The sequence below is a fragment of the Carassius carassius genome, chromosome 19 (assembly GCF_963082965.1).
Source record: "Carassius carassius chromosome 19, fCarCar2.1, whole genome shotgun sequence".
In the NCBI taxonomy this organism is placed as follows: Eukaryota; Metazoa; Chordata; class Actinopteri; order Cypriniformes; family Cyprinidae; genus Carassius; species Carassius carassius.
In genome coordinates, this window is record NC_081773.1 from 16,518,506 (window position 1) to 16,546,238 (window position 27,733).

At 37.7% G+C, this 27,733-nt stretch overlaps 3 protein-coding genes across 6 annotated transcripts; 1 reads left to right on the forward strand and 2 right to left on the reverse strand.

Moving 5' to 3' along the window:
• Positions 1-2,943: 2,943 nt before the first annotated feature.
• Positions 2,944-14,684, reverse strand: LOC132095189 (COP9 signalosome complex subunit 8-like). The gene is made up of 7 exons (XM_059499989.1): positions 14,513-14,684; positions 14,102-14,172; positions 13,966-14,014; positions 13,754-13,886; positions 5,127-5,234; positions 4,678-4,740; positions 2,944-3,931 (listed from the first exon to the last, which is right to left on the reverse strand). Exons 1-7 carry the CDS (start codon positions 14,582-14,584, stop codon positions 3,852-3,854), a joined length of 576 nt encoding a protein of 191 aa, XP_059355972.1. The 5' UTR covers positions 14,585-14,684; the 3' UTR covers positions 2,944-3,851.
• On the reverse strand, positions 6,848-8,372 carry LOC132095188 (E3 ubiquitin-protein ligase TRIM63-like). Its single transcript, XM_059499988.1, has one exon. It carries the CDS (start codon positions 8,211-8,213, stop codon positions 7,173-7,175), a length of 1,041 nt encoding a protein of 346 aa, XP_059355971.1. The 5' UTR covers positions 8,214-8,372; the 3' UTR covers positions 6,848-7,172.
• Positions 14,685-16,020: 1,336 nt separating the features above from the next.
• asb18 (ankyrin repeat and SOCS box containing 18) lies at positions 16,021-25,705 on the forward strand. Of its 4 annotated transcripts, XM_059499991.1 has the most exons (6): positions 18,097-18,513; positions 23,556-23,823; positions 23,947-24,460; positions 24,669-24,782; positions 24,952-25,139; positions 25,222-25,705. In XM_059499991.1, exons 1-5 carry the CDS (start codon positions 18,237-18,239, stop codon positions 25,135-25,137), a joined length of 1,359 nt encoding a protein of 452 aa, XP_059355974.1. In that variant the 5' UTR covers positions 18,097-18,236; the 3' UTR covers positions 25,138-25,139; positions 25,222-25,705. The 4 variants fall into 4 exon arrangements, with proteins under 4 accessions (XP_059355976.1, XP_059355974.1, XP_059355973.1 ...); XM_059499993.1 differs by lacking the exon at positions 18,097-18,513 and adding an exon at positions 16,021-16,277 and having other exon boundaries at positions 24,952-25,705; XM_059499990.1 differs by having other exon boundaries at positions 24,952-25,705.
• Positions 25,706-27,733: the final 2,028 nt, after the last annotated feature.

The window sequence follows — 27,733 nt, forward strand, 5'->3', positions numbered from 1 at the left end:
TTTGACACTTGTACTATATATACACTGGTGGCCAAAATGATCAAAACAATAGTATTTACACAATCTAAAAATGGGTTTAAGTCAGTTATTTCTATCTTTTGCTGTAGTGTGTGAGTAAGAAATATCAGTTTACACTTGTAATTTTGTCATTTTGCCATTAATTGTAATAATCCAGTGAGAATTTTGTTTGCACAAAGAGTCTAACAGCAGCCAGTGCTCCACACAGACATCTGATCTCATCATCATCAGTCTGTCTGGAGTGACACGAAGAAACAGTAGCTTTGCAGGTAGGCTTCTTGAAGCATCTTGGAGATGTTGCCACAGTTCTTCTGGATTTATTCTGTCTCAGTTTGTTCTGTTTCTTCATGTCACTCCGGACAGACTGGGTGACGGGGAGATCAGATCTCTGTGTGGAGCACCGGCTGCCATCAGACTCTGATCTGACATTGTATTATATACAGTATGTTTTAGGCCTAATAAGAAAGCCACAACGCTTAAACCTGAAACACACTGTTTTTTCAGGGCATAACTGTAGTGGCCCTAGAAAAAGGGCTGGTAAATTTGATTTTTCCTGTTGGGTGGGCTTCAGGTCATCTGTCCAGGAAGCACAGTTGATAATTACACTGTCTCCATGCAACTCGTGATAAAAAAAACACAAGTTGTATGAATTATTTGGAACACCCAGATAGCTGAACAACTTCAACAAACATACAATGTAGATTAATAAATTAAAAATGAGATACAATCTTGGATGACAGCTAAACCCCTGCACAAAGAAAAACAATGGCAATGATTATTTGTAGAAAGAAGATAAATCTTTTTCCTTTTTTTAATTTTTATCGAAGATCATAATACTGGAACTAAAATGCACAACTACTTGGAGCCAAATGAAAAACAGCTGCAGCTTGTTTGACTGTCTTAAAAGCATTGTTTTGTAATCCTTGTGAGTTCATTTTACCACGGAGAAGAACCTAAAACATTTGCTATATGGACGGCAGTGTGTTTTGTATTTGGAGGCCACCTTCATGTGTGCGCTGATGTTGGTCAGACCGCTTCCGTAGTTTACATACAGAGACATAATGACAAAGCAATGTTATCCACCTCTGACTTTTCATGGACTAACAGGGCATGTGAAATACACAAAAAATCTGCTGAAATTACAGAATTCCATATGGGTCAAATTAAATGAGTCACTCTTTTAACTGTATGAGGTTATAACAATCTTTAATCAGGAGCATCTACCCCGCTCCTGAATCATCTATAACCATTAACTATAACATTTTACACCATAAATTAATCAGAACAAACAGCTTCTTCAGAATATTTTGCTATTTTTAGTGTTTTAAACAGTGTTTAAATACTTCATAGGTTGAAAAAAAAAGAAAAAAAAACTATGACTCATCCACCCACATGGAAACACTCGCCATCACAAGCAGCAGGATTTTTGTTTATTTAAATTAAAAAATCTAATACTCTGCGTTTTGACGAATAGCCCTTCTTCCTCAATGGTTCATAACGCTCTCTATCCATAAACAGAACGACAGTACTGGAGAGAAGTTCAGGTTTGTGGGATGGCAACACTTACGGTGCTGAATCAAAATTTTAAACAGATGCAGAAAATTCGGCAAAGGAGATAAAGTCTTTTCACTATTTTAAGAAGTAACACTTTTTCTGTAGCAAAAGCAGAAAAAAAAAACATTCTCTACAGATTCAATCCCAGACTTTCAGACTTCATCATGTTGTTGAGAGACAAAAATATGACAATCTCTTCAAAGAGGAAACCATAAGAAAAGTTATGTAAAGGCAAGAGGAGGATCCGAAATCTGCTCACCTTTACTGCACGTCACCTCTGTGGAATGTAGCATGATGGGATACAGACATAACCCTTAAACCTTGCAAACACTGAGCTCATTAGGAATGGCCAATGGCACTTTACAAACATCTGTCGAAGAAGAGGTAAGACCTGGCCTTGTAAACCTATCTCAGGGTGCCTGTTTTATTTGAAAGCAAAGACAAACACTACCATGACAATGCTGATTTATCATTTGTCAAGGAGAATTCAAAAAGCAAGCTAAAAGAACACCAACTTTAAAGGTTCAGGAGTGGATATCAGTTTAATTTGTCCTCACAAATGGCTGAACAGTTTCTCTCTCTCACACACACACATACACACAAACTGCTCCGGTACAGCCTGTCTGTTACCCTGACCGGTCCTGAATCAAAGACTTCAGTTCAGCTGGTCTGCATTTATTACCGTTTTATGTGATGTAAGGTCAGTGATGATCTCAGATCATTAAACATGTCCTTTGAAGGTCTTTTTGCACTTGATCATAAAGCTTAAAATACTTGATATAATATAGAAATATAAAATCAAAGGAAATCAGGCTGGTCCAAGTAATAATTAAAACAAAGTCTGCAGGTTTAACGCATTTACCTCTCAGTAGTGCAAAGTCCTTCAGTCTTTTCTCACACTGTGATAGAGCACATGGGAAAAGAATGCACAACCAAATGAAGCATCTGTCAACATTCCAACATTTTTTTTTTTTTTAGAGAACAGACTAAACTGAAGTGTGCAGGATTATGTTGGAAGAATTAGAAACAGTCTCCTTTAAAATATTCAGAAATTAAATATGCTAAGAATAAACATAACGGTTCAGTCATTGAAGTAAAAGTTGAGGGTTACATGCCAGATAAGCGCTAACAGGAAACTTGTCAAGTGCCAGACAGCCAACTCTTTTCCAATAACCTTAGGCAAGATGCTAGACCTCGGGCACTTAGAAACTTAAACACCAAGTCCATAATAATAATAATATTAGTCAAAAACTAGATAGGACCAGGTTGGTGCAACCTCAAAATGCAAAAAGATGAGCAAATGCAATATGGAAGATAAAATCCAAAGACAAACATATGGTAAAATGGATGAGGTTAACATTCTCACAGTACCATATGTATCGCACTTTTATTCTCAAGCTGAAAGGATGTGACAGTGGCCAACAGCTGGTATGGCTCCTCTGCTTTTCAAATCCACTGTGCGTGAGAAACCAGTGGCAGAGCAAAACATCTGAATAGCAGACAGACAGAGATGCACAGTCAACAAAACACTTGTCAGACAGTGGAAAACATCTTAAACACAACTCTGCGCCTCCCAAAATAAGCTGCTTTGAGCTGTCGGCTGTCTGCACTGGTAAACAATACCTTTGCTAGGTTTTTTTTGTTCCCCAGCTATCATAAACTGAACTATTCCCTCATAACTGACTTTCATAAATTATTATATAAAGAAAAAAAAGACATTTTTTAGTGGTTAAAAAGTTAACGTTTTGTTCACTGCAACAACATAAGAGAATATTGTTTATATAGTGCATAACTGAATGCATTAAATATTGCAAGAAGAAGTCATTTTGTCTAATGTGCCCAAATTTATATGATAAAAAATTTATTACACGTCTAGACAAATGTCTACTCATTCTGAAGAGTGATTTTGTACACAATTTGTAAAAGGAAGTCCTAACCATCATCTTTGTTAATATGAAATTACATAAGGATGCGATTTTGACCTGTTATATGAAAACAGCACAAAAAGCCTGAACAATATGTGCATATAGTGAAGCATTTATGCTGAAAAACAGTAATTTACAATATTGACAGCGATGTCATACTCCACAGTAGATGTAAAAGAATTTGGAACTTTTCTACATCACTGTGGCTGACCAGTTCAAGAAGCAAAACAGACAAAAGAAAGATGGTGGCTCCATCACTGAAGCAGGACAGATAAATGTGTGTGAAGGGTCCTGGATTCCACAGGTTTCTTCTGTAAAACTGAGAGGTGGTGAAGAAGAGGGGTGGAGTGCTTATCAGTTCTCAAGAAAAGCCACGTAGTCTGTGAGCCTGGCCAGCTGTTGTTCGTTGGGAACCAGAGAGACCGGAGGCGGATCTGGAGAGAGAGGAAGGAAGGCAGAAGAAAACATGAGAGAAGAGGGGATTCCTTCAAGCCCTATACGATCTGCTCTATAACACACAGACATATGAATGTAAACAATGTCGAGCACAGAACAAGAATATATGTGCAACAAGAATCGGTTACAGATGTAACAGCTTATGCAAGAAAGAAAAATGTCATGGCAACTGTGTTGAATTAATAAACATCAGCTGCTCTTAGTGAAAGCTGCAGGTCATCGGTACTGGGAATAATTTCTCAATCATCAGTTATTTAAATGCATTACAGACATCTGCACTCTCTCACGAGGCCCATGCAGAAACCCAGATGCTGCTTGTTCGTGTTCCTTTGGATTAAATGTCTCTCATAAAAACAGTTCTCAATGGTAACAGACGAACACATAAAAAGCTGTGCACTAAAACACACAACACAAAGAATGATGAACATAAGGTGACCAAAAACGAATGAAGTTCTCGTTGTTTACAAAATGAATGAATCTTTAAGAAACTGTGAGAGCCAATCAGCGACAAACATGAGAGCAGGATGAAAGTGGAGTCTGAGTGAAGTCACCAACTCACATGCTTGTTATGAAAAAAATAAAAACTTGCAGAACCGTTAACTGGTTGGAACAAGCTCTTTGTAAAGAGGAGAGGCCCTGAATGAAACCTTATGGAGGAATGAGTCATAGAGTGGGGGGAAGAAACATCTGTTCTTAGTAATAAGAAGTGAAACAGTGCCCCCACCTGGTTTCTGTGGCATGATCATCCTGGTGTTCGGATCCGCCTGCCACCCATGGCTAACTACACCTTAAAAGAAAGAGAAACAGACATTTATATCACAAAGACAACAGAAGTTTGTTCACATTTCTCTCTAAACCGATGCAAGTTGCACTGCTTTTGTAGAAGATCAAGAAATCATCACAGCCAAATTAAATTACTTTTATTCTAATGATGACCAATTATATGTGAGAGTATTTCAAAAGAACTGCAGACTTGTTTAAATGTTTTTGTTTTGAAAAAAAAAAAAAAAAAAGGTTGGGTTGGCATAATTATTTTTACTGGAAAGGAAGGGTAAGGGAAAAAAATCCATATATCAATATACACAATATTAATAATTTAATTAATAACAATAATTTAATCCCTAAAAAAAAACTCAAATATTTTTGCAGCACTCAGCGTCTTGGATTATGTACCTTTGACCGCCTCTTCTACAGAGTATCCCACAAAGGCAGCAAAGTCCTCTGCACTGATAGAGGTGTAAGCTTGCGCTACTAGCCCATATGCCCTCCTACGGGTGGACTCTGTAAGTAACATGAAGCACAAGAGAAAAACAAAAAGATTTTTAAAAAGGTGGTAATCTCCCAACACACCTGCATACTCTTTCCTTTCACTCTATATTCTGCAAACTTTGCACCATCTTTGCACACACCCAGGCACGGACAAGGAAAGAAGGTACTGTGACAGTGAAAATACTATAACAACACTTTGCAAAGTGCACTAAACCATTTTTTATGTTTCATAACAGTACAACAGTGGTCTTAAACTTTATACAGACAGCAGTTCACACCCATTTAGTTGACCCCCCACCCCAAAAAACAACAAGTCTCTATAATGAGTGTGTTGTAGGTCTGTGTTTTAATTGTTATCTTTTCCCTTCTTCACTCCCACAACTTTACGCAACCATTTCTTGAGTATTTTTCAAATCTGAGGTGTGAACGACCAGTGTTAAAATGGGGGGTTAATGACACTTTGATTGAAAGAGACAAAGATGTTTGTTACAAAATGTTTGTTTGAAACAAAAATATTTATATATGTTTTTTTTTTTAAATTCTATTCTATATATTCTTCAAAGAATCTTTTTAAAATATAACGAGGTTGCCACAAACTCAATAATAAGATATGTTTCTTGAGCACCAAATCAGAATATCATACGATTTTTGAAGAATCATGTGACGTTCAAGACTGGAGTAATAGCTGCTAAAAAAATTAAGCTTTGCCATGAACTATATTTCAAAATATAATAAAATAGAAAGCAGTTATTTAAAATTGTAATAATATTTTTGCTACATTTTTAATTCAAATAAATGCATCCTTGGTGTCTGACATTGTATCTGTCACTTTTGATTACTACAGTGGACTTTAAGTACTTCAAGAAACTTAAAGGAATTATAAGTGTGACATTATCCATTAACCCAGGTATACAAATATATTGCTTTGGATCCGGAAAATTACTTATAAACTCCATTAAATCAAATACAGGGGTATGCTTTGAAGGCTAAATAAATAGCAACACTCATAGCAACAGTGTCTACTAACCGCTACTTGTATGCAACACCAGGACAGTCAGCAGAGCCTACAAGCCCACCATTTAGAAATTAGACATAGACAAGAACATGTTATACAAGGATGCCCTCTACAGAAAGAAATTCAGATTGACTCAATGTGTGAAACATGTTTGGTCTTACCACCTCACAAGCAACACATTACATTTGGAGGATTTAACAGGATTTTTGCATGTTGCTTTTTTTATTTTTATTACTTGTCAATCCATGCTAGACAACCTGATTTCCAGTTCCGGATTTCTCACTCGCCTTGACCTGAAATCATGAACAGCTAGAGCTGCTGCAGTGCTTGGGGAGGTGAAGGCAGTGTCCATCTGTCCTATTCTGGTATTCTACCCCCAAGGTTCCCCAGCTATAACTCATCCTGTTACCTTTTAAAAATAGCATGTGCCTTTAACCAGAGAAGAAAGTTGAGGGCAAAGAGTGCAAACAGTTTACTTGTAAACAGCAACCTTTGGAGTATTTTCCATTTCCAAAATATTCTGTTTAAACTGCTTCTTAAATTTGACATTTGATTTGTACTGAAAATCTGTTAAAATAAAATAATTGTAAAATAAATAAACTCATCTCAATAAATTTGAACATTTTATTTAATATCAAAGCATTAAGTCCACATTTGAGTAAACAGAACTGTATAACCACATACTGTTACAACAATGCTAAGTAAAACATGTAAAAGAAGATAACTTTTAAAGTGACAACAGCAACTACATCATAAAAAGTATAAAAGTGGCACCTAGTTATTCTGAAATATTCTTATTGTCATAAAAGTTGAAATGCTGACACTGCTTAGCAGTGATATACGAACATTAAACCTGCGTCTTTCTCATTGCTATTGTCCTTGCTTGATCTTGTCCTTCATCACATCCTATTTGCCCTCTAGAAAACTATTCCCATTTACTCCTCTTCCTGATCTTCAGCATCTTCAAATTCTTCATCATCATCTCCTCCAAAGTCCATCTTGGACAACAAAGTCTCCACTTGTTCTGTATCCAGAGTGAAATGGTCCATTCTTTCAAAGCCTGGCTCAGGCCTTTCTTCAGCCAATGAGCTCTTCGTCACGTCCTTTGTCTGTGCAATCAGGTTCTTGGAGGCCAGCAGGAAATCTGCAGCACTGCTTTGCTCCAGTGCCTGCAGGGCCGTGTCTGTCAACTCTGTGGCTGCCTGAAGACGATCCCCATAACGCTTGGCCAGACTCCTGAGGGCATCTATCTTCTCATCTTGCTCCTTGGTTATACGTTCCAAGAGGGCATTCTTACGCTCTTCCAAGGCTGCATACAGGGAATCGAAGCATTCACCAAGCCTTTGCTTGGCACCTTGAGCATTGTCCTGAACAGTTGTGCAGGCCTCCTCCATCTGGTTAAGCAACGCTTGAAGGCGACCATTAACTGCTACAAGAGCATCGATGGCATTACTCAGCTCCCCTTTTTGAGCCTGATAGACACTAGCAAGTGGTGACACCTCACAGTCTTTATGTTGGCCGAAGACTTTACACATGGAGCAAGTGGGAATTTGGTGAGTCACACAGTAGATGTTGATCTTCTCGTCCTCATGCTCTTGGCACATTGGTTCTTTAGAGCTTTTAGGTTTTATTGGCGTTTCTGTGGTGCTGCCACCACTTCCACCTTCCTGCTGCTGTTTGTATATGTCAATTATGTTCTCAACCAGAAGATTTCTCTGAAGTCCATGCACGCCATGACGATCAAGAACCACTTCAAAACGGCAAGTAGGGCACCGGAAGACACCACCAGAGAAACGATAAGGGTTTCGAGAGTCATAAAGATCACTAGCACATCCACGGCACAGGTTATGCTGACAGGGCAGTATCACCACCGGTTTGGTGAACATGTCCAAACAAATCGGGCAGCTTAGTTGTTTCTCAAGGCTCTCCATGGAGCCAGGAGACCCCAACAACAAGGAAGCTCGCTGAATGTCCATGTTAATGGTCGATTTGAAGCCTTTTGCTGTATAACTTCAATGTCTGTCTTCCCCCAAAAAGTAAAAAAATAAGCTGTGGCACGGCAGTAAATGATTCCCTGCAGTTGTTAGATCTGTTCTGGGGCAAAGTGGCCCTGGCCTTTATACTACCCTCGGCCAGTGGATGACATGCCATTCCTCCAACCAATCAGAGCACACATTCCTATCCACTTGTTTTCAAGATTCATTTTTGGAGAAGCAAAAGCCCCCACCCCTTTAAAGCCATGTGTTGTGTCATGATGATACCATAACACCCTTACCCTTTTCTGTACAGTGAGATTTCAATGTTGAAATACTGGAGGGGTGACAACATGTTTCATGTCAAGAAAGCAAACCCTCTGAATTTTTATTGCTAATTTCTGTCCTGCACAGAATAATTATGACATTTTTTTACAAGAAGAAAACACTAAATTGTGCGCTAAGCAGTCTATTTTGACTTGGCACCTTAAATAAGTGACCAGATACCAAAGACAACAAAAAAATGAACCTACATTCAACCACACCCTTCTTTCCCCCCTTGTATTCAGAAGATATTATATTTGATTTTGAGGAATAACCCACAAATCACTTGAAATGTTTGATTTTTCAAATGTAATTATCGTTCAAATAATCTTGAGTAATTTGCTTGTAAAACAAACAACTGTTGATATCTTAAAACCCAGTACATAGGGAACCCATGGACACATGGAAAGGGTTATTTTTAACCTATCTTTGGACTGGGTGGATCAGATGCTGGCACGTGGGGATCAGATGAAGGCTGTGTTTTAGCACATTCCCTGAAGATACTTTATTAAATACGTCAAGAGATTGCAAAATAATTGTTGCCATCTTACTTTTTTTTAACAGCAAATAAATAAATCACAAAGTAGTAATAAAGTAACTTCGATTGTCAAATGTAATTGTCCCAGCAAACAGTCATCATTCAAAGGATTCACACTTGCCTGTGAATATGCCAAGTTAATGACTGAGCTAAGTTTAGTCCTGAACTACTTCAAATGGAATCCGGGTACAAGATATGGGCCACTTCCCAGGATAAATTGTATCTTTTTCTTACACATCCATTCACATTCAATAGTTATTGAACACATTTTAATCCCTGTAAAACAGAACGCTAATCAATCACACAGAGCCACACATAACATGTAATATACAAAGTGTATAAAAAAAAAAAGAAAAAAGAAAATCAAAATCTGACTAATTAAGTAATTAAAACTGCAGTCTGTAACTTTTTTGGGTTAAAAATTATCCAATATTAGTATTAGAGCAAGTACATAACCAGCCAGTGTTCGAAACTATCGCCTTACTTTAGCCTGATTCACAACGGTTAATTTATAAAAATGTTTTCCAATTTGAGTGGTTCGGGTAGGTTTTTGCGGGAAATTCAAGCATGGCACTGCTTCATTATGTCACGTCTGTAAACATAAAGTTGTTGTACCGGATACTAGGCCTTGTAAGGATCGTGCAGGTCCCTACATGGATCAGTAAAACTAATCCACCAATACACGGGTCACTATGAACATTCACGTCACTCTAAAATGACGACGCGCCCACAGCAGCCAAACTGTACAAATGCTGGACATCCACACACCACGCCACAGTATTATCAAAGCACCACGTACACTTTCATAACAATATGCATGATACAATATTCATCAAATAATAAAGCACTCACCTGTCACTTGTAAATAAAATCATTGGATCTATCATTCCATGTCCCTTTACTCATTTAAAAAAAAATAAACATGGCCAAATAACTTTTTGTGCTAGCACCGAGCCAAAGTTATTTGGCCATGTTTATATATTTTTTTTTGTTCTGTTAGCCACTAATTGTTTTAATCTTTGAAATGGCGCACAAAACCGTTGTTAGTGAATTCAGTTTGAGTAGTTTATCCTTTCTCAGTTATTCCTGAGCGGCAACCTCCTGCTCTCTCTCTTGAAACCAACAAGGAAGTGACTAAAACTTTAATTCATTGACTGGCCGCTTGAGGCTGGCTGCAAAAAGGGAGTCAGTCCAATAGACTCCCCATGTTAAAATGCCCAACTTTAAAGCAGAACATGTTTACAGCCTGGTGCAAAAAGTGAGTTTGGTCTATATTGCAAATTTTTCCCTTCATGACAACTGTGAAGGGGTGAATTTTTATATAACTCATCCGTTTCAATTATATTCAGCCTTAAACTTCTGCATAATGAAGGGTGTGGCCACTTGAGTGACAGGTGGATTGCCGCTGCTGACACTGCCATCGAGCTAGGAGGCCGTGGCTTCAGCATCCAGCTCCCGCCTTTTTGCCCATTTTGAATTGTCCGGGAGAGTCGCACGGTGACGCGCTGCCAAGATGGCGACGGCCCGCACTGCACACTTTGAGCTTCAAAAACGCTCTTCAGGAGTCTATGGGTGACGTCACGGACACGGATATCTGGTGTAGGCACCGGCGACTGCAGCTTGGAAATTCCCAACTAAACGCTGGGGCACATTGTTGTCAAATTGGGCTAATTTTACACAGTTGGCGCAGGTTGTTTTTCATGTTTGCTGGTTGAAGCGACCTCAATAACATGATATTTAGCCCCTGGAATGTGAATTTTACCAGGGGAACCCCACCAAAAATGTGAATTTTACCCCTGAAATAAAATTTTTAATGGGGGACACCTCGAAACCCGATTGGGTGGGTTTTGACGAGAAAACCTGGCAACCCTGGCTGGGGGAAGCACTGGGCACGTCGCTGGTCCCAGAGGGCGTGCTGTCATGGAATGTCATTTTAATTGGCTGATGATTCTGTCACTAATGCTCTTTACTAATCAGATGAGCCATCTTTGAACAAAAGGGAAGCGCTATCTGTAGTGCTGGACCCAGACTCAACCTCAACGAAACTAATCATAGGCCATTTTGTGGACATTACACAAATGAAAATGATACCTAAATAATAATAATAATAAAAAACACCACTGAAAACACACTAGTCACGCAATGAGTATAACAATAATTTGCAAGGTTTGATGTGATATTAGCTAATCGAACGTTAGATTAAATCACCGTTGGTAGCATGGTTTATTGTAATGCTTTTTTCCTCAGTTGGTCAGAACAAAGTATGGCAGACTTGTTACTTTTTCAGATGACAATATGTGGTAAAAATTCTTATTTGGGTCATAATTTCCAAGACATAGGCTAGAATCTGAGATTAATAAGTACAGTGAATATCCACACCAGTGCGGTGAAAGACGGCTACACATTCACCTCAAAACAGATTCATCCGCGCTGGATCACAACCCACGCATGGAATATAATTCCAGGTTTTCAAACACAGATGGCGACAAAGAGGCTAAACTTAAGGACTGCAGCTTTAACTTGAAGTAGAGGTTGATTAACTAGTGAATTCTGCTAGGATAATATATAAAACCTATTTTCCTTCTCTCGCTCACTAAAATAATTTCAATCAAAGCAATTTAGCCATGTAGTTCATTATAAAGACACAAAACACAGGCATCGAAGTGCACAGAACGTTCTATCCTGTTAAATTGTCTGAATCAGTCTAGGAATTTATTTAGGAATGCTAAGTGCACAATTAGATCTCTCCTTTACCCCATACTAACATTTGTTGAAAACACAGCTGATTGTTTTATATCAACAGCCCCCTCATATATATATAAAAAAAAAAGATGAAGGGTAAAAGTCTTTTTTTTTTCTTTATTAACCATTTTTTAAGCAATTTGACAATTTACACCTAATTGTCCAGCATTTTAATTTGATGCCAATTGATGCTAATGTTATTTTCTGATTCCACTTAATCAATATTAAATATATTAAATTCTCAGAAAATTATAATTTCCTATCATTGAGGTTATCATACTACTACACAAAAGCGGCTTCTTGACTTTGACAGTGTATTTCACTTGGCAGTGAATGGAACAGTCACAAGCATCCCGGTTTTCATCCAAAATATCTTAAATTGTTTTCCGAAGATGACTGAAGCTTTTACAGGTTTGGAACGACATGGGGGTAAGTGATTAATGACAACATTTTCATTTTGGGTTGGAATATCCTTTTAACAAAATTTAAAGAGAAACACTATAAAGAAACTATCAGGTTGAAAATTAGTCGTTTAGTCTGACATTCTCATTGGTCGACCAGTTGCGTAATTTTTTTTTTTCACCAATAAAGACATTTTCATTAATTTACTCCTTGATATTTATGCCTTTATTAACAGTTATATATTACTGTATTCTGTATATAATTAGCCTATGTTTTATCCCCAACTTTAAATGCTTTAATTTAAGCTATTTTATAACAGCGCCACAGTTTAGCGCACCACGTGAACACTCGGGAACCGTACCTGTGGCTGGCTGCACTGCTGCTTCGCGCTCAGTAAGGAATATAGGTAGTTTTGCTGTATTCATTCAGTTAGAAAGCTACTTGTTTTGGCTTCAGTCGACAAAATGTCCAAGAAATCTAAATATTTTGTCTGGCTGCATTTTACAAAAAAAAAAAAAAAGACAAGACATTTACTCCAATCCTCCGAGGCTGTAGGCCTCACAACTGATTTGTGGTCTTCGCATAGAATGGAGACATACATGACAGTTATGGCCCATTTTATCGCTGCGGACTGGAAAATGAATAGCGTTGTGTTAGAAACAAAGCAGATGGCTCACTCAAGTCGCGGACGCTTACCACATTCCACCAGAGAAGCTGGTGTCAGTGGTAACAGACAACGCTGCCAACATGCTCTCGGTGGAATTACTGAAGGGATCTGGTCAGTGGCCAGACGTGGAGTTGGTTAGGTGTGGTCAGGTGCACGATTGTGATTGTCACTATAGACCTAGGACAGAGCTCCTCATTTTGCAGTTAAAAAAAATCACTTAATTTTCAAGGAACCGTATTATTATTATAGTTTAATGTATTATTGATGTTTTTTCGTTGTTGTTTTATAAATGCTCTATGACAATTGTTTCATAAATGTTCAATCAAAATGCTAAACATCGCATCTGTTTTTTTTTTTTTTTTTAGTTGACTGATTATTGTGCAGGACAGGACTTTGGTCGACTAAGCATTTCTTTGGTTGACTACAGCCCTATTGAAAATAGCAAAGTACTTCCAGTACTTGACATGAAACTTGTTTGTCACCCCTCCAGTATTTCAACATTGAAATCTCACTGTACAGGAAAGGGTAAGGGTGTTATGGTATCATCATGACACAACACATGGCTTTTAAGGGGTGGGGGCTTTTGCCCCAGGTTCTGTTATAAAAAAAAAGCTTGAAACAAGCAGCTTTGTCATACATAAATACTGAAAATTAAAGCTTTTATTCCACTACATTGCAAAGCATGGCAACCCTACCATCTCTTTAATGCCAGATCACATCGAGGAGGATGTGTCATAAAAAATAAATTAAAAAAAGAACCACAGAGCAGAGGAAAATGTCAAGGTCATTCTATCCTACTTCATTATAAATTCCAATTTAGGAATAAAGAATAAAATACAGCATAAACCCCATATCACATGATCTCAGTACCTCTTAAAGCTTCCATCACAGGGAGAATATTTTCAGACCACTGGCAAGCATCAATAGCCGTGTAGATCCCTGGAAAGTCTCGCTGCCAGATACGCTGTCCTACAGCCCATATAGCAGCCAGTTCTGGGTTTGCCTGTAATTAAAATCTGTATCAGAGAAATTAAATTGATTTTGTTTATGTTAGACTAACTAGATCCAAATTTAAAACTCACTGTTTTGATTGCCTGTGGTATCCGTTTCCAAAGGTATCTGGCATTATTCCTGCATAAAGCAAATGAATGCTATGAGAAAATCAACTGACAATATAAATATTAATTAACATGAAATATATATATATACCATACTCACATGTCATTGTTCAGGAGATACAGGACTAGTAACTGGGAATACACCTGAGGCGTAGCAATGCCACCAGGAGCCTAAGATACAATGTAAATTATGAATATCAAATAGATGAATTTGACAACTTGCATATAAACTGCCAGACAAACATGCCCGTTATACAATAATAGATAACCACGTGCACAAGGACAATTATTGCTACACACAAAACTTCTTATACACTTACAAATAAGTTGTATTCCACAATAACAACAATACATTTCTATTTATTTTATCTTATATGTATGCCCAGAGTTGTCTTTTCATGACTAACGTTAGTGTTGTTCAGCTGACGACCAAGTTACTGTAGCAGATTACCAGATAACAGACATCTGCGGAATAAAAACATTATTATATAAACCTCTCCGTCTGTTTTACCTCCAGCTCTTGAGTTTCAAACTGCAACAGCAGCTTTTCATCAAATTCAGCCATCATGACAGACACAGGCATCTTTTACAGCAGCTTCGTATGCTAACGGCTAAGGAAAACAAAACCGCCGCTGCGCTGGCTCTGCGACTCCTCACTGACACTTGCTGGACTGGAGGGCAAACGACGCCACTACACACTCCCAGAATCCTGGAATCGTTGACCTATATTACCTTTTTGGAAGCTATAGCAGGAAAACAAAAATGTGGGGTGGTACTGGAGACTAGTTTGAATCCTATTTAGCACGGAGGTTAAAGAGTTTCTCTTTCAGAGACCCATTTGTGTATTCTGTTAAAGCAGTACAGGACAGATTAGAGGCTTACAGCAGCTCTATGAACTGCTCTTCTCAGAACAGCATAATATTGTTGACTTGATTGACTGTTCTGATACTGCCGGCCAGCTGCTCACCAGGTCTATGTCTAGTGCGAAGAGCATGTCCACAGATCCTCTCTCGCTGTCTATCCACTTCTTATTGAACTGTATATAGAAACACATCTCCTAAATCAGATCCTTACTGTGGCATCTATGCTTACACATGGAGAAGTTTGGAAATTCAAAGGGGTCCTATTATGCTTTTTCACTTTTTCAACTTTAGTTAGTCTGTATTGTTGCTGTTTGAGCATAAAAAAAGATCTGCAAAGTTACAAAGCTCAAAAAACTGTTCAAAATGAGATCTTTTATTTAACAGAAATTACTTTTCAATTACTACAACGAATGACTCGTTTAAACTTCAGCGTATATTTGCCGGGATTTGTGATGTCACAAATACCAACAAATGGGACGAGACCTGGTTGAGCTGCACTAGAGAAGGCAGCGAGTGTTATCACTATGTCAGAGACGTGCTAGCTTCCCCAAAGCAGACGAACTTAGAGTGACTAGAATCACCTTTTAAATCGCACTCAAATTGATTTAATTTTGACAATATTTACACTGAAGCTATGGTAAGGAGCATGACATCTCCCGACCAGGCACAGAGTGCTGGCAATTACAACACAGACTGGCACAGCTAACTTATCGCAGCACATTTTGTATTTCAGAAGGTGGGCCTTCATTTGATACAAGAACTATTCCAGCCGTGCATGCCAGACTGGGGAGAGAGGTGTTGTAATAATGTAAAATGTGTGAAAAAATAATGTGTTTTTCGAGCAACCTAGTATGAGAGCCTTTTCTAGTACACCCACAAAACAAAATCAAGACTTTTCAAAAGAGCATAATAGGACCCCTTTAAGACTTTCTGAAATTGCTCAAAATTAAAATAGATTGTATTGCGAGTGTAAATTTACAATTTAGTACACTGTTTTTTGTTGCTCCACTCTGGTAGATTTCACTGTGGGTTTACATGGTGTAAATGCTCACGCTAGTCTTATAAACATTTAGATCGACTTACAGTTGGACCTGTCTATATTTAGATGTAACCACAGAGAACAACAACAGATGTGCCACATATGAAACTTATCACAGTCTCGGGCTTAGTGTGAAAGGGGAAAACCCTACTGAGAGTGTTATCAAACAATGTCAGACGACATTATATTAGATTACGCTGTTGAATCAGAATTTGTCAAGGCTCTTAAAGAAGCTCAAAGTAAGGAGGACTCTACATATGTACAGACCCTTCTCACAGAGGCAAGCAAAGAAAATCCAAATATAATCATAGAGTTGTCAAATGATGACTGGATGAAAGACCCTGATGTTGAGCTCCCCCCAGCTGTACTGTTGGGTAAGTACGACACAAACAGGCCTTGATTGATGCTGGAAAATGTATGATTAAATGCACACTTTTGAAGTTTTCACACTTAATTGCAGAATTAGCATATTTTTAGTCCCATAAATCAAATCTGCTTAAAAAATTATGTAATATTTTGTATAGAACCCTGATAAAAAATAAAAAAATAAATAATAATCAAAAACTAAAACCAGCCTAAGATACTAGAAATTGCTGGTTTTAGCTGGTCTCTCAGCCTAAAAAAAACCCTCAACAACCAGCCTTCTGACCAGCTAAAACCAGCCAACCATGGGTTTTTTTTGTTGTTGTTGTTGTTGTTGTTTTTAATTATGATTATTTTCAGCATGGGAACCTCTTTCAAGAGTGTAATTGTTACAGCTCCCAGCATTTCTCCCAGTCTGTACTGTAGACCTTCCGAACTACTAAACTGAGGGTTTTCAGTTCTTTTTGTAATGCAAATTGTGAGAAATATGCAGCAAACAAAAATGCAATATAAATATACCTTCAGCCAAAGCTAAAACTGAGAAGTTAAGCTAAATGCTTTATTGTCACTCCCACATTGTAATATATAAAGCAATGAACCATTAAAGGGGTCATATGACATTGCTAAAAATAACATTATTTTGTGTATTTGGTGTAATACAATGTGTTTATACAGTTTAAGGTTCAAAAACACATTATTTTCCACATAATGTGCATTATTGTTGCTCCTCAATGCCTTTCTGAAACGCGTCAATTTTTACAAAGCTCATCCTTCTGAAAAGTAAGGTGTGCACTGATTGGCCAGCTATCCAGTGCATTGTGATTGTCCAAATGCCTCAAGCAAATGACGTAAATATTACGCCCCTCACCATACTGTGGTGCCCTTATTCTGACAGAACACTGTCTCCCAGCACATGGAGACAAAACCGATAAAACTCATTACAAACGAGGGATTTGTTGCATCCAGTGGGGACATAATTATTGATTATAATGACTTATACTGTCTTTTTACATGTTGCATTGCATATCCTCCTGCTTAAACATAAAACCATGTCTGCATTTGTGATCAGAGAAACAAAAAAACAACAAACTCTACTCAAAACTGTTCAAAATTCGCCTTTGAATCTTCAGTGGCAAATTATTTATATATAAAAAGGTACTTACATGCTGTGAGTTAGAAGCGTCAGATTGTCCTTGCAAAGTTAGAACTGCCCAACTTTATAGAAACAGCCTTTGTGCCACAGACACATTGTAGGTTACTTCCAAAATAATGTTCTTTTTTAGTAAGGTCATATGACCCCTTTTAATACTCAGGTATGTCATCAGCTCATTGACAGATATTTTAAATTCAGCAGCCACATGTGAGGTCACATGATAGTGCAGCTAATGACATCTTTCACATGCAACTACACAGCTGCATAAGAACTACCTATAATAGCAATAAGAACCTTAAAGCCCTATGTATAACACATTGTTTTGACTTAATGCCAGTGATCAGCACAGTTAATGTTAAATAAACTAAATAGTCTGCATCAAGGAGAAACCGATGCCCTTTGATTTCTCACTGGAATTACAGCTGAAAGCTCAGGGCACTTTTGGAATTAAGGTCACAATGTAAAACACTGGTGAGGATCAGATTCCCAGTCAGCTGTGATTGGAGGACAATGCCGTCGCACCTCATGACTTGTTGAAATGGAGAGTTTGATTCTATTCTTGGTTTGTGCAGTGGTGATATCATCAGTAATGCTTTCCAGTCAGCTGTGCATCTGGCATATTTTTCAAACTGACCTCTCCTGACACTCAGCCTCTGTGTTGTTGAGGAAAACAATGATCAAGGCCCCCTTGTCATCCATTTACCCTGCTGATCACATGTCATTTGTACTAAAAATACAAGATAAAGAGCAACAGTGATGATATAAATAGCCATAAAATCAGACAGGTAAGAAGTGGAAAGGACTGTCATTATAAGCCATGCTCTCCCAAGGCAGTGGGGCGTGTGTTGTCAGTCGACAGGCCACATTCTTGAAAGAGAGAAGGCGGTCGTCTTTAGACAGCAGACAGGGTGTCAGGAAAGAAAAGAGCAAGGGTTATAAACAACCAGGGATAGACTTCCTTTGTCCCCCTGTTCTCAATGACCTTCTATCCCACCACTGGAGAGACATGCAGGATGGATTCTCTGATCCAGGTCAACTGAACAAAGTTCTTGAATTTCAGAGTGATGAACTACTGTGGACTGCTCAGAAATTGGGTGAGTCAGATTTGATGAATATATATATATATATATGTATGTATGTATGTATGAAGAGTTCAGATGCAAAAGCCTCTAAGTGCAATCTGAAATTTTCATCTAAAATTAGGATTTTTATCAGGTTTCTATATTTATGTTCAGTTATTTCACTTTAACAGCCTGGAAAAGGACCTGCACTTTGCAATTAAAGTAAAATGACTCAAGGAGCTTAATAAAAATCCTAATTTTAGATGAAAATTTCAGATGGCACTTAGAGGCTTTTGCATCTGAACTCTTCATATATATATATATACAACCCGAATTCCGGAAAAGTTGGGACGTTTTTTAAATTTTAATAAAATGAAAACTAAAGGAATTTCAAATCACATGAGCCAATATTTTATTCACAATAGAACATAGATAACGTAGCAAATGTTTAAACTGAGAAATTTTACACTTTTATCCACTTAATTAGCTCATTTAAAATTTAATGCCTGCTACAGGTCTCAAAAAAGTTGGCACGGGGGCAACAAATGGCTAAAAAAGCAAGCAGTTTTGAAAAGATTCAGCTGGGAGAACATCTAGTGATTAATTAAGTTAATTGATATCAGGTCTGTAACATGATTAGCTATAAAAGCTTTGTCTTAGAGAAGCAGAGTCTCTCAGAAGTAAAGATGGGCAGAGGCTCTCCAATCTGTGAAAGACTGCGTAAAAAAATTGTGGAAAACTTTAAAAACAATGTTCCTCAACGTCAAATTGCAAAGGCTTTGCAAATCTCATCATCTACAGTGCATAACATCATCAAAAGATTCAGAGAAACTGGAGAAATCTCTGTGCGTAAGGGACAATGCCGGAGACCTTTATTGGATGCACGTGGTCTTCGGGCTCTCAGACGACACTGCATCACTCATCGGCATGATTGTGTCAATGACATTACTAAATGGGCCCAGGAATACTTTCAGAAACCACTGTCGGTAAACACAATCCGCCGTGCCATCAGCAGATGCCAACTAAAGCTCTATCATGCAAAAAGGAAGCCATATGTGAACATGGTCCAGAAGCGCCGTCGTGTCCTGTGGGCCAAGGCTCATTTAAAATGGACTATTTCAAAGTGGAATAGTGTTTTATGGTCAGACGAGTCCAAATTTGACATTCTTGTTGGAAATCACGGACGCCGTGTCCTCCGGGCTAAAGAGGAGGGAGACCTTCCAGCATGTTATCAGCGTTCAGTTCAAAAGCCAGCATCTCTGATGGTATGGGGGTGCATAAGTGCATACGGTATGGGCAGCTTGCATGTTTTGGAAGGCTCTGTGAAAGCTGAAAGGTATACAAAGGTTTTAGAGCAACATATGCTTCCCTCCAAACAACGTCTATTTCAGGGAAGGCCTTGTTTATTTCAGCAGGACAATGCAAAACCACATACTGCAGCTATAACAACAGCATGGCTTCGTCGTAGAAGAGTCCGGGTGCTAACCTGGCCTGCCTGCAGTCCAGATCTTTCACCTATAGAGAACATTTGGCGCATCATTAAACGAAAAATACGTCAAAGACGACCACGAACTCTTCAGCAGCTGGAAATCTATATAAGGCAAGAATGGGACCAAATTCCAACAGCAAAACTCCAGCAACTCATAGCCTCAATGCCCAGACGTCTTCAAACTGTTTTGAAAAAAAAAGGAGATGCTACACCATGGTAAACATGCCCCGCCCCAACTATTTTGAGACCTGTAGCAGAAATCAAAATTGAAATGAGCTCATTTTGTGCATAAAATTGTAAACTTTCTCAGTTTAAACATTTGATATGTTATCTATGTTCTATTGTGAATAAAATATTGGCTCATGTGATTTGAAAGTCTATTAGTTTTTTTAAAATTTAAAAAACGTCCCAACTTTTCCGGAATTCGGGTTATATATATATATATATAGCATCATGTTGGTCTGAAGCCTGCAGAAATGTGTACATTAATGTTTTATGCATTCAAAATGTTTCGGAGAGGTATAAACTATAACCTTATAAAATTATACAATTCAGTTATACTCCTATCTATCTATCTATCTATCTATCTATCTATCTATCTATCTATCTATCTATCTATCTATCTATCTATCTATCTATCTATCTATCTATCTATCTATCTATCTATCTATCTATCTATCTATCTATATATATATCTATCTATCTATATATATATATATATATATATATATATTCATATCAGTCATGTTCTTGAGCTTCAATATCCTGTTAAAATGCAGCATATGTTGTGCATCTGTTGTGAATAACACCAACATATGTTACATTTTGTAGTCTGGTTCCCAGAATGGGATACAGTTTACCTGGTCCACTTAACAGGCTTCTAAAATGGCTTAACCAGAGAGCAATGCTGGACTACTGCTTGTTCTGTGCTGGACTACTTGGTGAACCAGCAAAACCATGTTGTTCACCAGCAAATGTTAGTTACCTTGTTTGGTCTCTCAGATCAAGCTGGTATTATTATACTAATATTAATGGGGAAGTTCACCCCACAAAGGAAAAATATGTCATAATTTACTCATCCTCATGTTATTCTAAACCTAGCCATACCCTGGTTTTTCATTGGATTTCAAATGAAGGGGACCCCCCCCCCCAACCCCACCCCTGGAACGCCTAGCTGTACCCTAGGGTTTTATGAAATGCCACCACCACCGTTCCTAACCCATTAAGTGAAACCCACACTACTCAGTTTAGACATGCTTTTACTCATATATAAAGCATGTTTCACATAGTGTGTAGACTATTTTAATGTTTGGAGGAAACTTTCTACAATATTAAGAACCTTTTTTACAACAGAAATGTTCGATAGATGTTACAGGTTTTTCATGGAGCCATAGATGCCATATAAAGAGCTCACATTGTAAACTGAGCACATCACATATGCTGAAGCTCAATCAAAGATGAATGAAAGTTTTATGGGTTTGGACTGGAATGACATAAGGCATGTATGACAGAATTTTAATTTTTGGGTGAACAATCCTTTTAATACACAATTAAATTTTCATAGAATATGCAAAAAATATATATATATAATAATAAATAAGTAAATCTAGTGACCAATCAGATTGAACTGTTTTGGTAATTAGGTGCTATAAATAGGATATTACTTGGATATGTATATGACACATATGAGTCATATTATAATCCAGGCTTTTACCGAACAGCGTGTCTGCTAATAAACACCCCTCACATTCCCTGCACTCCCTTTTGATGACACAGGCATCTTACATGAGACACACTGACATACTGAAGCTTTTCCTGCAAGAACAAAGCTTGCGTCTTGTAAAATAGACTAAATGTACCATTATCTACAAGTCCTTTATCACTTAACTCACAGCATAATGCTTCGTTCTATCTGTGATTGAATGCAGCATTACTATGATGAGGAATCTGTGTGGAGTTGAAACAGGATTTCTAAGGGATTGTGGTAATCTTCTGTGCATATGAATCAGTACTCAAGAGCCCTGATGTGAGTTGCTGTTTGGGTCTGTCTCCATGCAACACCCCTACGACTCATTCTGCAGATTCCAGTAAAGATATTCTTGTTGTGCCCCTGAAATGAATGATCTTGTACAGCCAAGAGATTTTGCCATTGCAATTAATCTCTCTGCTTCTATTAAATATTTAACGTGTGACACAGCAGCCCCCTTTTTTTAGCATACATGGAAGTAGCATATAAAGTCTGATCCTTTTATCAATAGAGCTTGTCTTAAATGTATTTTTCAAACAAAACAAAAGGAAATAAATAGGCATAGATGGTAGAAGCTCAAAGGATTTAGCATCTATCTCATACATCAACAACTAAAAATGGCCCCAGTAAGCTATGACCAACTGATGGAGAACAATGGCTTACTAAATTTAGAGGCAAAAAGTGCTTGAAGCCATAGGAAAACATGACTAGCACTATATAAACTCAAGTCCTTGAAAACCTAAGCCATATGAAAAGGTAAGAGGATGCTAAGAGCTATGCGCTTTGAGAACCACTGTTCCACCGTGCAGTTGAATGGATGGCAGGCTCTGCTGGATGATAACTGTGAGTTAGGACAGGATCATTTGGAAAGAGCGCATTTACGCTCCTTATGGCTCTATAGATCTGTAGTGAAGGGAGACACAAGAGGGCTTCGTAACCTCCTTAAAAGGAACTACATTGATGTTGATGTGTTTTACAATGTGAGGCGTGAGGAACTTGAGTGGCAAGCTCACACAGACACCACCTTTGGACCCTCAGGTAAAAACAGTCATTTGTGGTATAGAAACTTTGGAGGTGAATCAAAAAGATTTTTTTATTTTTATTTTTTTATTTTAATTTATTTTATTTTATTTTTAGTACCGATGAACAAAACAAAGATTGTGTTCATTCTCAAAAAAAAAAAAATCCAGATTCCAGATTTTCAAATAGTTTTATCTCGGCCAAATATTGTCCTATAACAAACCATCAATGGAAAGCTTATTTATTCAGCTTCCATATGGTTTACATTTCTCAATTTTGAAAAATTTACACTTATGACTGGTTTTGTGGTCCATGGTCACATACTTATTTTTATTTTAATGAGCATTATAAACTCTAATATTTTTTTACTTTTTAGTATTTATATTTCATATTTATTTTCAATATTTTAATATATTATTTTTAACCAATTAGCAGAAGTTACTGTTATTTTAGTTAAATTTTTTGAGTATAATCTATCCTGAAAAACATGTATCTAATTTCTAAATGCCTATATGATTTGGCATACGCTACCACTTGATAGTCTAGGGTCAGTAAGATTTTTCTTATTGTTATCACTGTTGAAAACAGTTGTGCTGCTTAATTGTTTAGTGGATTCCTTAATGCACTTTTTCATAAAACTACCATAAAAGTTCAAAAGAAGAGTATTCGTTTCAAGCAGTTAAAAAAATAACATCTAAAAGTCTTGACTGTCACTTTTCATTTTAAGGTATAATTTTGGTGTATTTTCTATAAGATTCATTCAGTTATTCAAACACATCAGTTGTGGCAGTCTGACACCTACACTATTTCCCATTTCAGGTCTTTGGTCTTTGGAGTATAAAAGAGAACTGACAAGCCCACTGTGTATTGCTGCCGCACAAGGTTTCTCTGAATGTCTGCAATATTTACTGGAACACGGCGCACGTCCCAACCTTATCGCAGGAGGAAAAGCAGCACTTCATGAGGCCTGTGCAAACGCCAACACTGAATGTGTAGAGCTGCTGCTGGAACATGGGGCTAATCCTAACCAGATCACAGACGAGGGACTGACTGCTTTACATCTCTGCAGAACACCACAATCACTACGGTATTATCATATGAATATGATACATAATACACTATATATTATTACACCTTGTAATAAATATAATCATAGGTATAATTTAAAAGTAATTTTGATGATTTACCATTATTACAATTTCTATTGAAGTTGTGCAAAAACCTTGGTGAGATATGGTGCCAAAGTGAACTCACCCAGTGAAGAAGAGGATGAAACACCACTGCATGTGGCAGCTAGACATGGTCTGCCCCACCATGCACAGTTGTACCTACGATTCGGAGCCTGCGTGAACCATAGCAGCTCTTCTGGTGAAACGCCACTGGGGGTGGTTTGTGGAGTCGCCCCAGAAAAGACAGACGACAGCCAAGATGAACGATACCTCGAGATCTGTCGTCTCCTCCTGGCCTATGGAGCTAAGATTAATTTGTCTGATAAAGAACGCCGTAGTCCTCTACACAAGGCCGCCCGCAATGTTCAGCTTAAGCTGGTGGAGCTTCTCTTGGAGCATGGGGCTGATATCAATGCCATTGACTATAACGGTTGTTCACCGTTATCGAGTGTTCTACAAAGCTCTGTGGTTCGGCAAGAGTGGGAACCTCACAGGGTTGTCCAGACCTTGATAAATCGGGGATCTATTAAAGTCTGGCCACAAGCACTGCTGAAGGTGAACACTAAGATAATAGCCCTGAGGTTAATTCTATATATTAAACAATCTTTTTATTTCATGGCATAAACATTCTTCAATAAAAAAAAGCTGATTTAAAGTTTAAATTCGCTGATAACTTATTCATCTTTCTTTTATCTGCTTTTTTGGTATGATCACTTAAATAAATGATTTTTCATTTATATATTTTTTTGTTTTTTGTTTTAAGGTATTAACAGCCTGCGCTGCAGCACCTAAAACTGTGGAAATCCTGTTTAACTCATACACACTTGTCCCTGTGACCTACAAATGGGTTGAGGCTATACCTGAGGATATTTTTCATGTAAGTCTTGATTCACATGTAGAATAAATGTTTCAAAAATAGTGTAGCAAAACAATGCTAAAGAGCTTACAGGTGAAGTGCATCAGTTTTGGAATGAGTTAATGCATGCTGATGCTGTTGGTGGCATTGTACCATGTTAATACACAAATGATTTATTATTATTTTTTAGCTTCACAAAACCTTTTATGAGTCTCTCTTTGCACTGGAGTATAAACCACGTAGTTTACAGCATCTGTGTCGGTCTGCACTGAGGAACCAGTTTGGGAAAAACTGCTGCTCACTCATTCCCAGGCTCCCCATACCAAGGCCACTTGAACAGTATCTTCTTTTGGAACCGGAGGGGTACATTGACTAGAATCAGACTTTTTGCCAGAAACATTTAGGGAACTTTAGAAGGGTTTTTAATGCAAGAAATGTAACACTCTGACAAAGATGACTGCCTTGAGTTTTACTTGCAAAGTCACCATACAGTGACTAGAGATAGTATTTCTTCCACCTGTTTTCATATAAATAATCCAATATATTTATGTAAATGGCTTTGCAAAATATTTCATTGTTTGAATGACAGTGTGTTGCAGTTTCAGCTCATATTAACGTTTAATGCATATTATTTGGTCAAGAAATAATTTTGTCTGTCATTAAAATAATATATTTTTGTCAAGTATGATTGTCATTTCTTTTTTTATTTCTCCAGTGTAGCCTACTATATGTAAGCGTTGGTAGCTACTCAGAACACAACTATAGCATCGGATTGGTAGAAATAAGTAATCTGCTAAAGAAAGCGACGTTATCCTGACATGTCAGCCTCAGTGCATGACATTTGATTATTAGCTGGTGTCGCTTGACATCAGCAATGCTGTTTGTGTGTACCTGTGAATTGCACCTGTTTTAATGTAGTAAGTTGACTTTAGCACTAAATACACGTTATTTATTTATTTGTTTGTTGTTGTTGTTATTTTTCCTTTTATTATTAAATAATTACATGTAAGGTCATTTCACGGCGGCCATGAGAGGGCGACCTGCTCCATGTGGAATTTTTTTTTTTTTTTTCTAAAGATTTTATCTCACGTGAGTGTATGCTATATTATTTTAATTATAGGATGTCTCAACAGTATCCTACTAAATGTCGTATTGTGTAAATCGATTTTTATTTTTATTTTATTTTTTGCTGCAAAATAGCCTAATTAAACACTGCGCCTATATTATTAAACTTAAATGTAGCCTAGTCAATTAGCCTAATCCTTTCATAATACAAGAGCTTTAGCTAAAGAACCCCCTAACCCAACCCCCCCCCCCTCTCTCTCTCTATCTATCTCTCTATCTCTCTCTCATTCCCAATTTCCACATTCCACAGACTGGGTTCTTATTTTGATCGTCTCTTATGAAGATAAAATTATGCCATAATGAATTGCAAGCGCAAGGTAAAATTTGTGAAAGTGTAAATAAGATTGCAAGCGTAAATCAAATTTGCATGCGCAAGATAAGATTTGTAAAGGTGTAAGTCGACTTTCAAGTGTAAGAAAAAAATATTTGCAGCATTTTAGTGTTATTCGTAAGTGTAATTCATGTATTGTGAAACTGCAGCTTCATGCTAACGCAAAATAATAAGGATCTGCATTCTTCTGACTTCCATTTTTCCGCGTGTACACTTTTGGCACTGTTTCAGCGCACAGATGCGGCCAAAAGTACTGCAGGTCTGTGAACATCAATTTGCAAGCGAAAGCAATAGAGTCAAGAACTGCAAAACAGATTAATTGCGTAAAATCAAACTTTGTTTAAAAAATAAACTGCTGCAAACGTCTAAATTACTTGTTGGGTGCGTAGGATAAACGCTCCCGAAATAACCTGGTTTGCACAGTTCGTCTTTCTGCGCTTACAGTTTTGGCACGATTCTATCACTGACTTAGCTTTGCAAGCGTGAAAGAGGAGGGCGGGTCCACCTTCTTCATGTAGCCAATCAAATGAGCTTCTTGCTGACTCTCGATTTACTCTTATCTGATTGGTTCAATTATCGCGCCAGTCACCAGAAGAGAAACAAACTCCTTCGTGAGTGACTTTCTGACTTGGCTCAGCATCTTCCTCGCCGCCGTTATGGTACTTTTAACGCACACACAAATATATAATAATAAACAATTGTTGTAGGCCTATATTAAAATAATTTATAAGTTGTGTAGGCTACTATTAAGCCGACTCCCGCCTCCCGTGTGTTAATACTGCATACTATGACATTCTCGGTGTTAAGAAAAACAGATTCGGCTGGTTTGGCATTTTCATTGAAAGGATGTATATGTTAAGCATCAGCTCAAAGGTCTAAGCATATTATATGGTGTATATCATATAATCTGCTTAGAGCTTTGAGCTGATATCCAAATCTATAATTTAAACACAGTGTGTGTCCATTGCTCATTTATTCTACTAACGTTATTCTTTCTGCAGCAGATTGAGCTAGTTTTCAGTATATCATGCAGTGCTCATCCCAACAATCCCAAAGCAATATTCCCTATCAAAGTATGCATTGTTAGTTGTTTAGATCCTGCTGTTATGATTATGTGTGAGGTAATAAGAAAGGCAGGTTGAGTACTGTAGTAGTGCAGCTACCACTCTAATTACTTTTCAGGAGCAGGCCCGGCAAGATAGGTTACAAAATGCTCTTAAAAATTTGTTGGACTGTGTGGAGGAAGCACGCCACAACCCCACCCCCGCAGCCACCCCTACCCCTTCCCGGCCAGGATCGATTAGAAGTGGAGCTCCTGGTCTTATACATACAGGGGTCACATCTGTCTCCGGAAAACCTAGTGGATCTCCTAATACAGGGACAAATAGGCCTACTCCAGCACCCACTGTCAACAATGAAATGCAAAGGTTAGTTTTTACTTTTAAAACCATTAACAGTAATGCAAAATCTGTCATTATTCACTCACTGTTATTTGGAACACAAAATAAATGTTTGT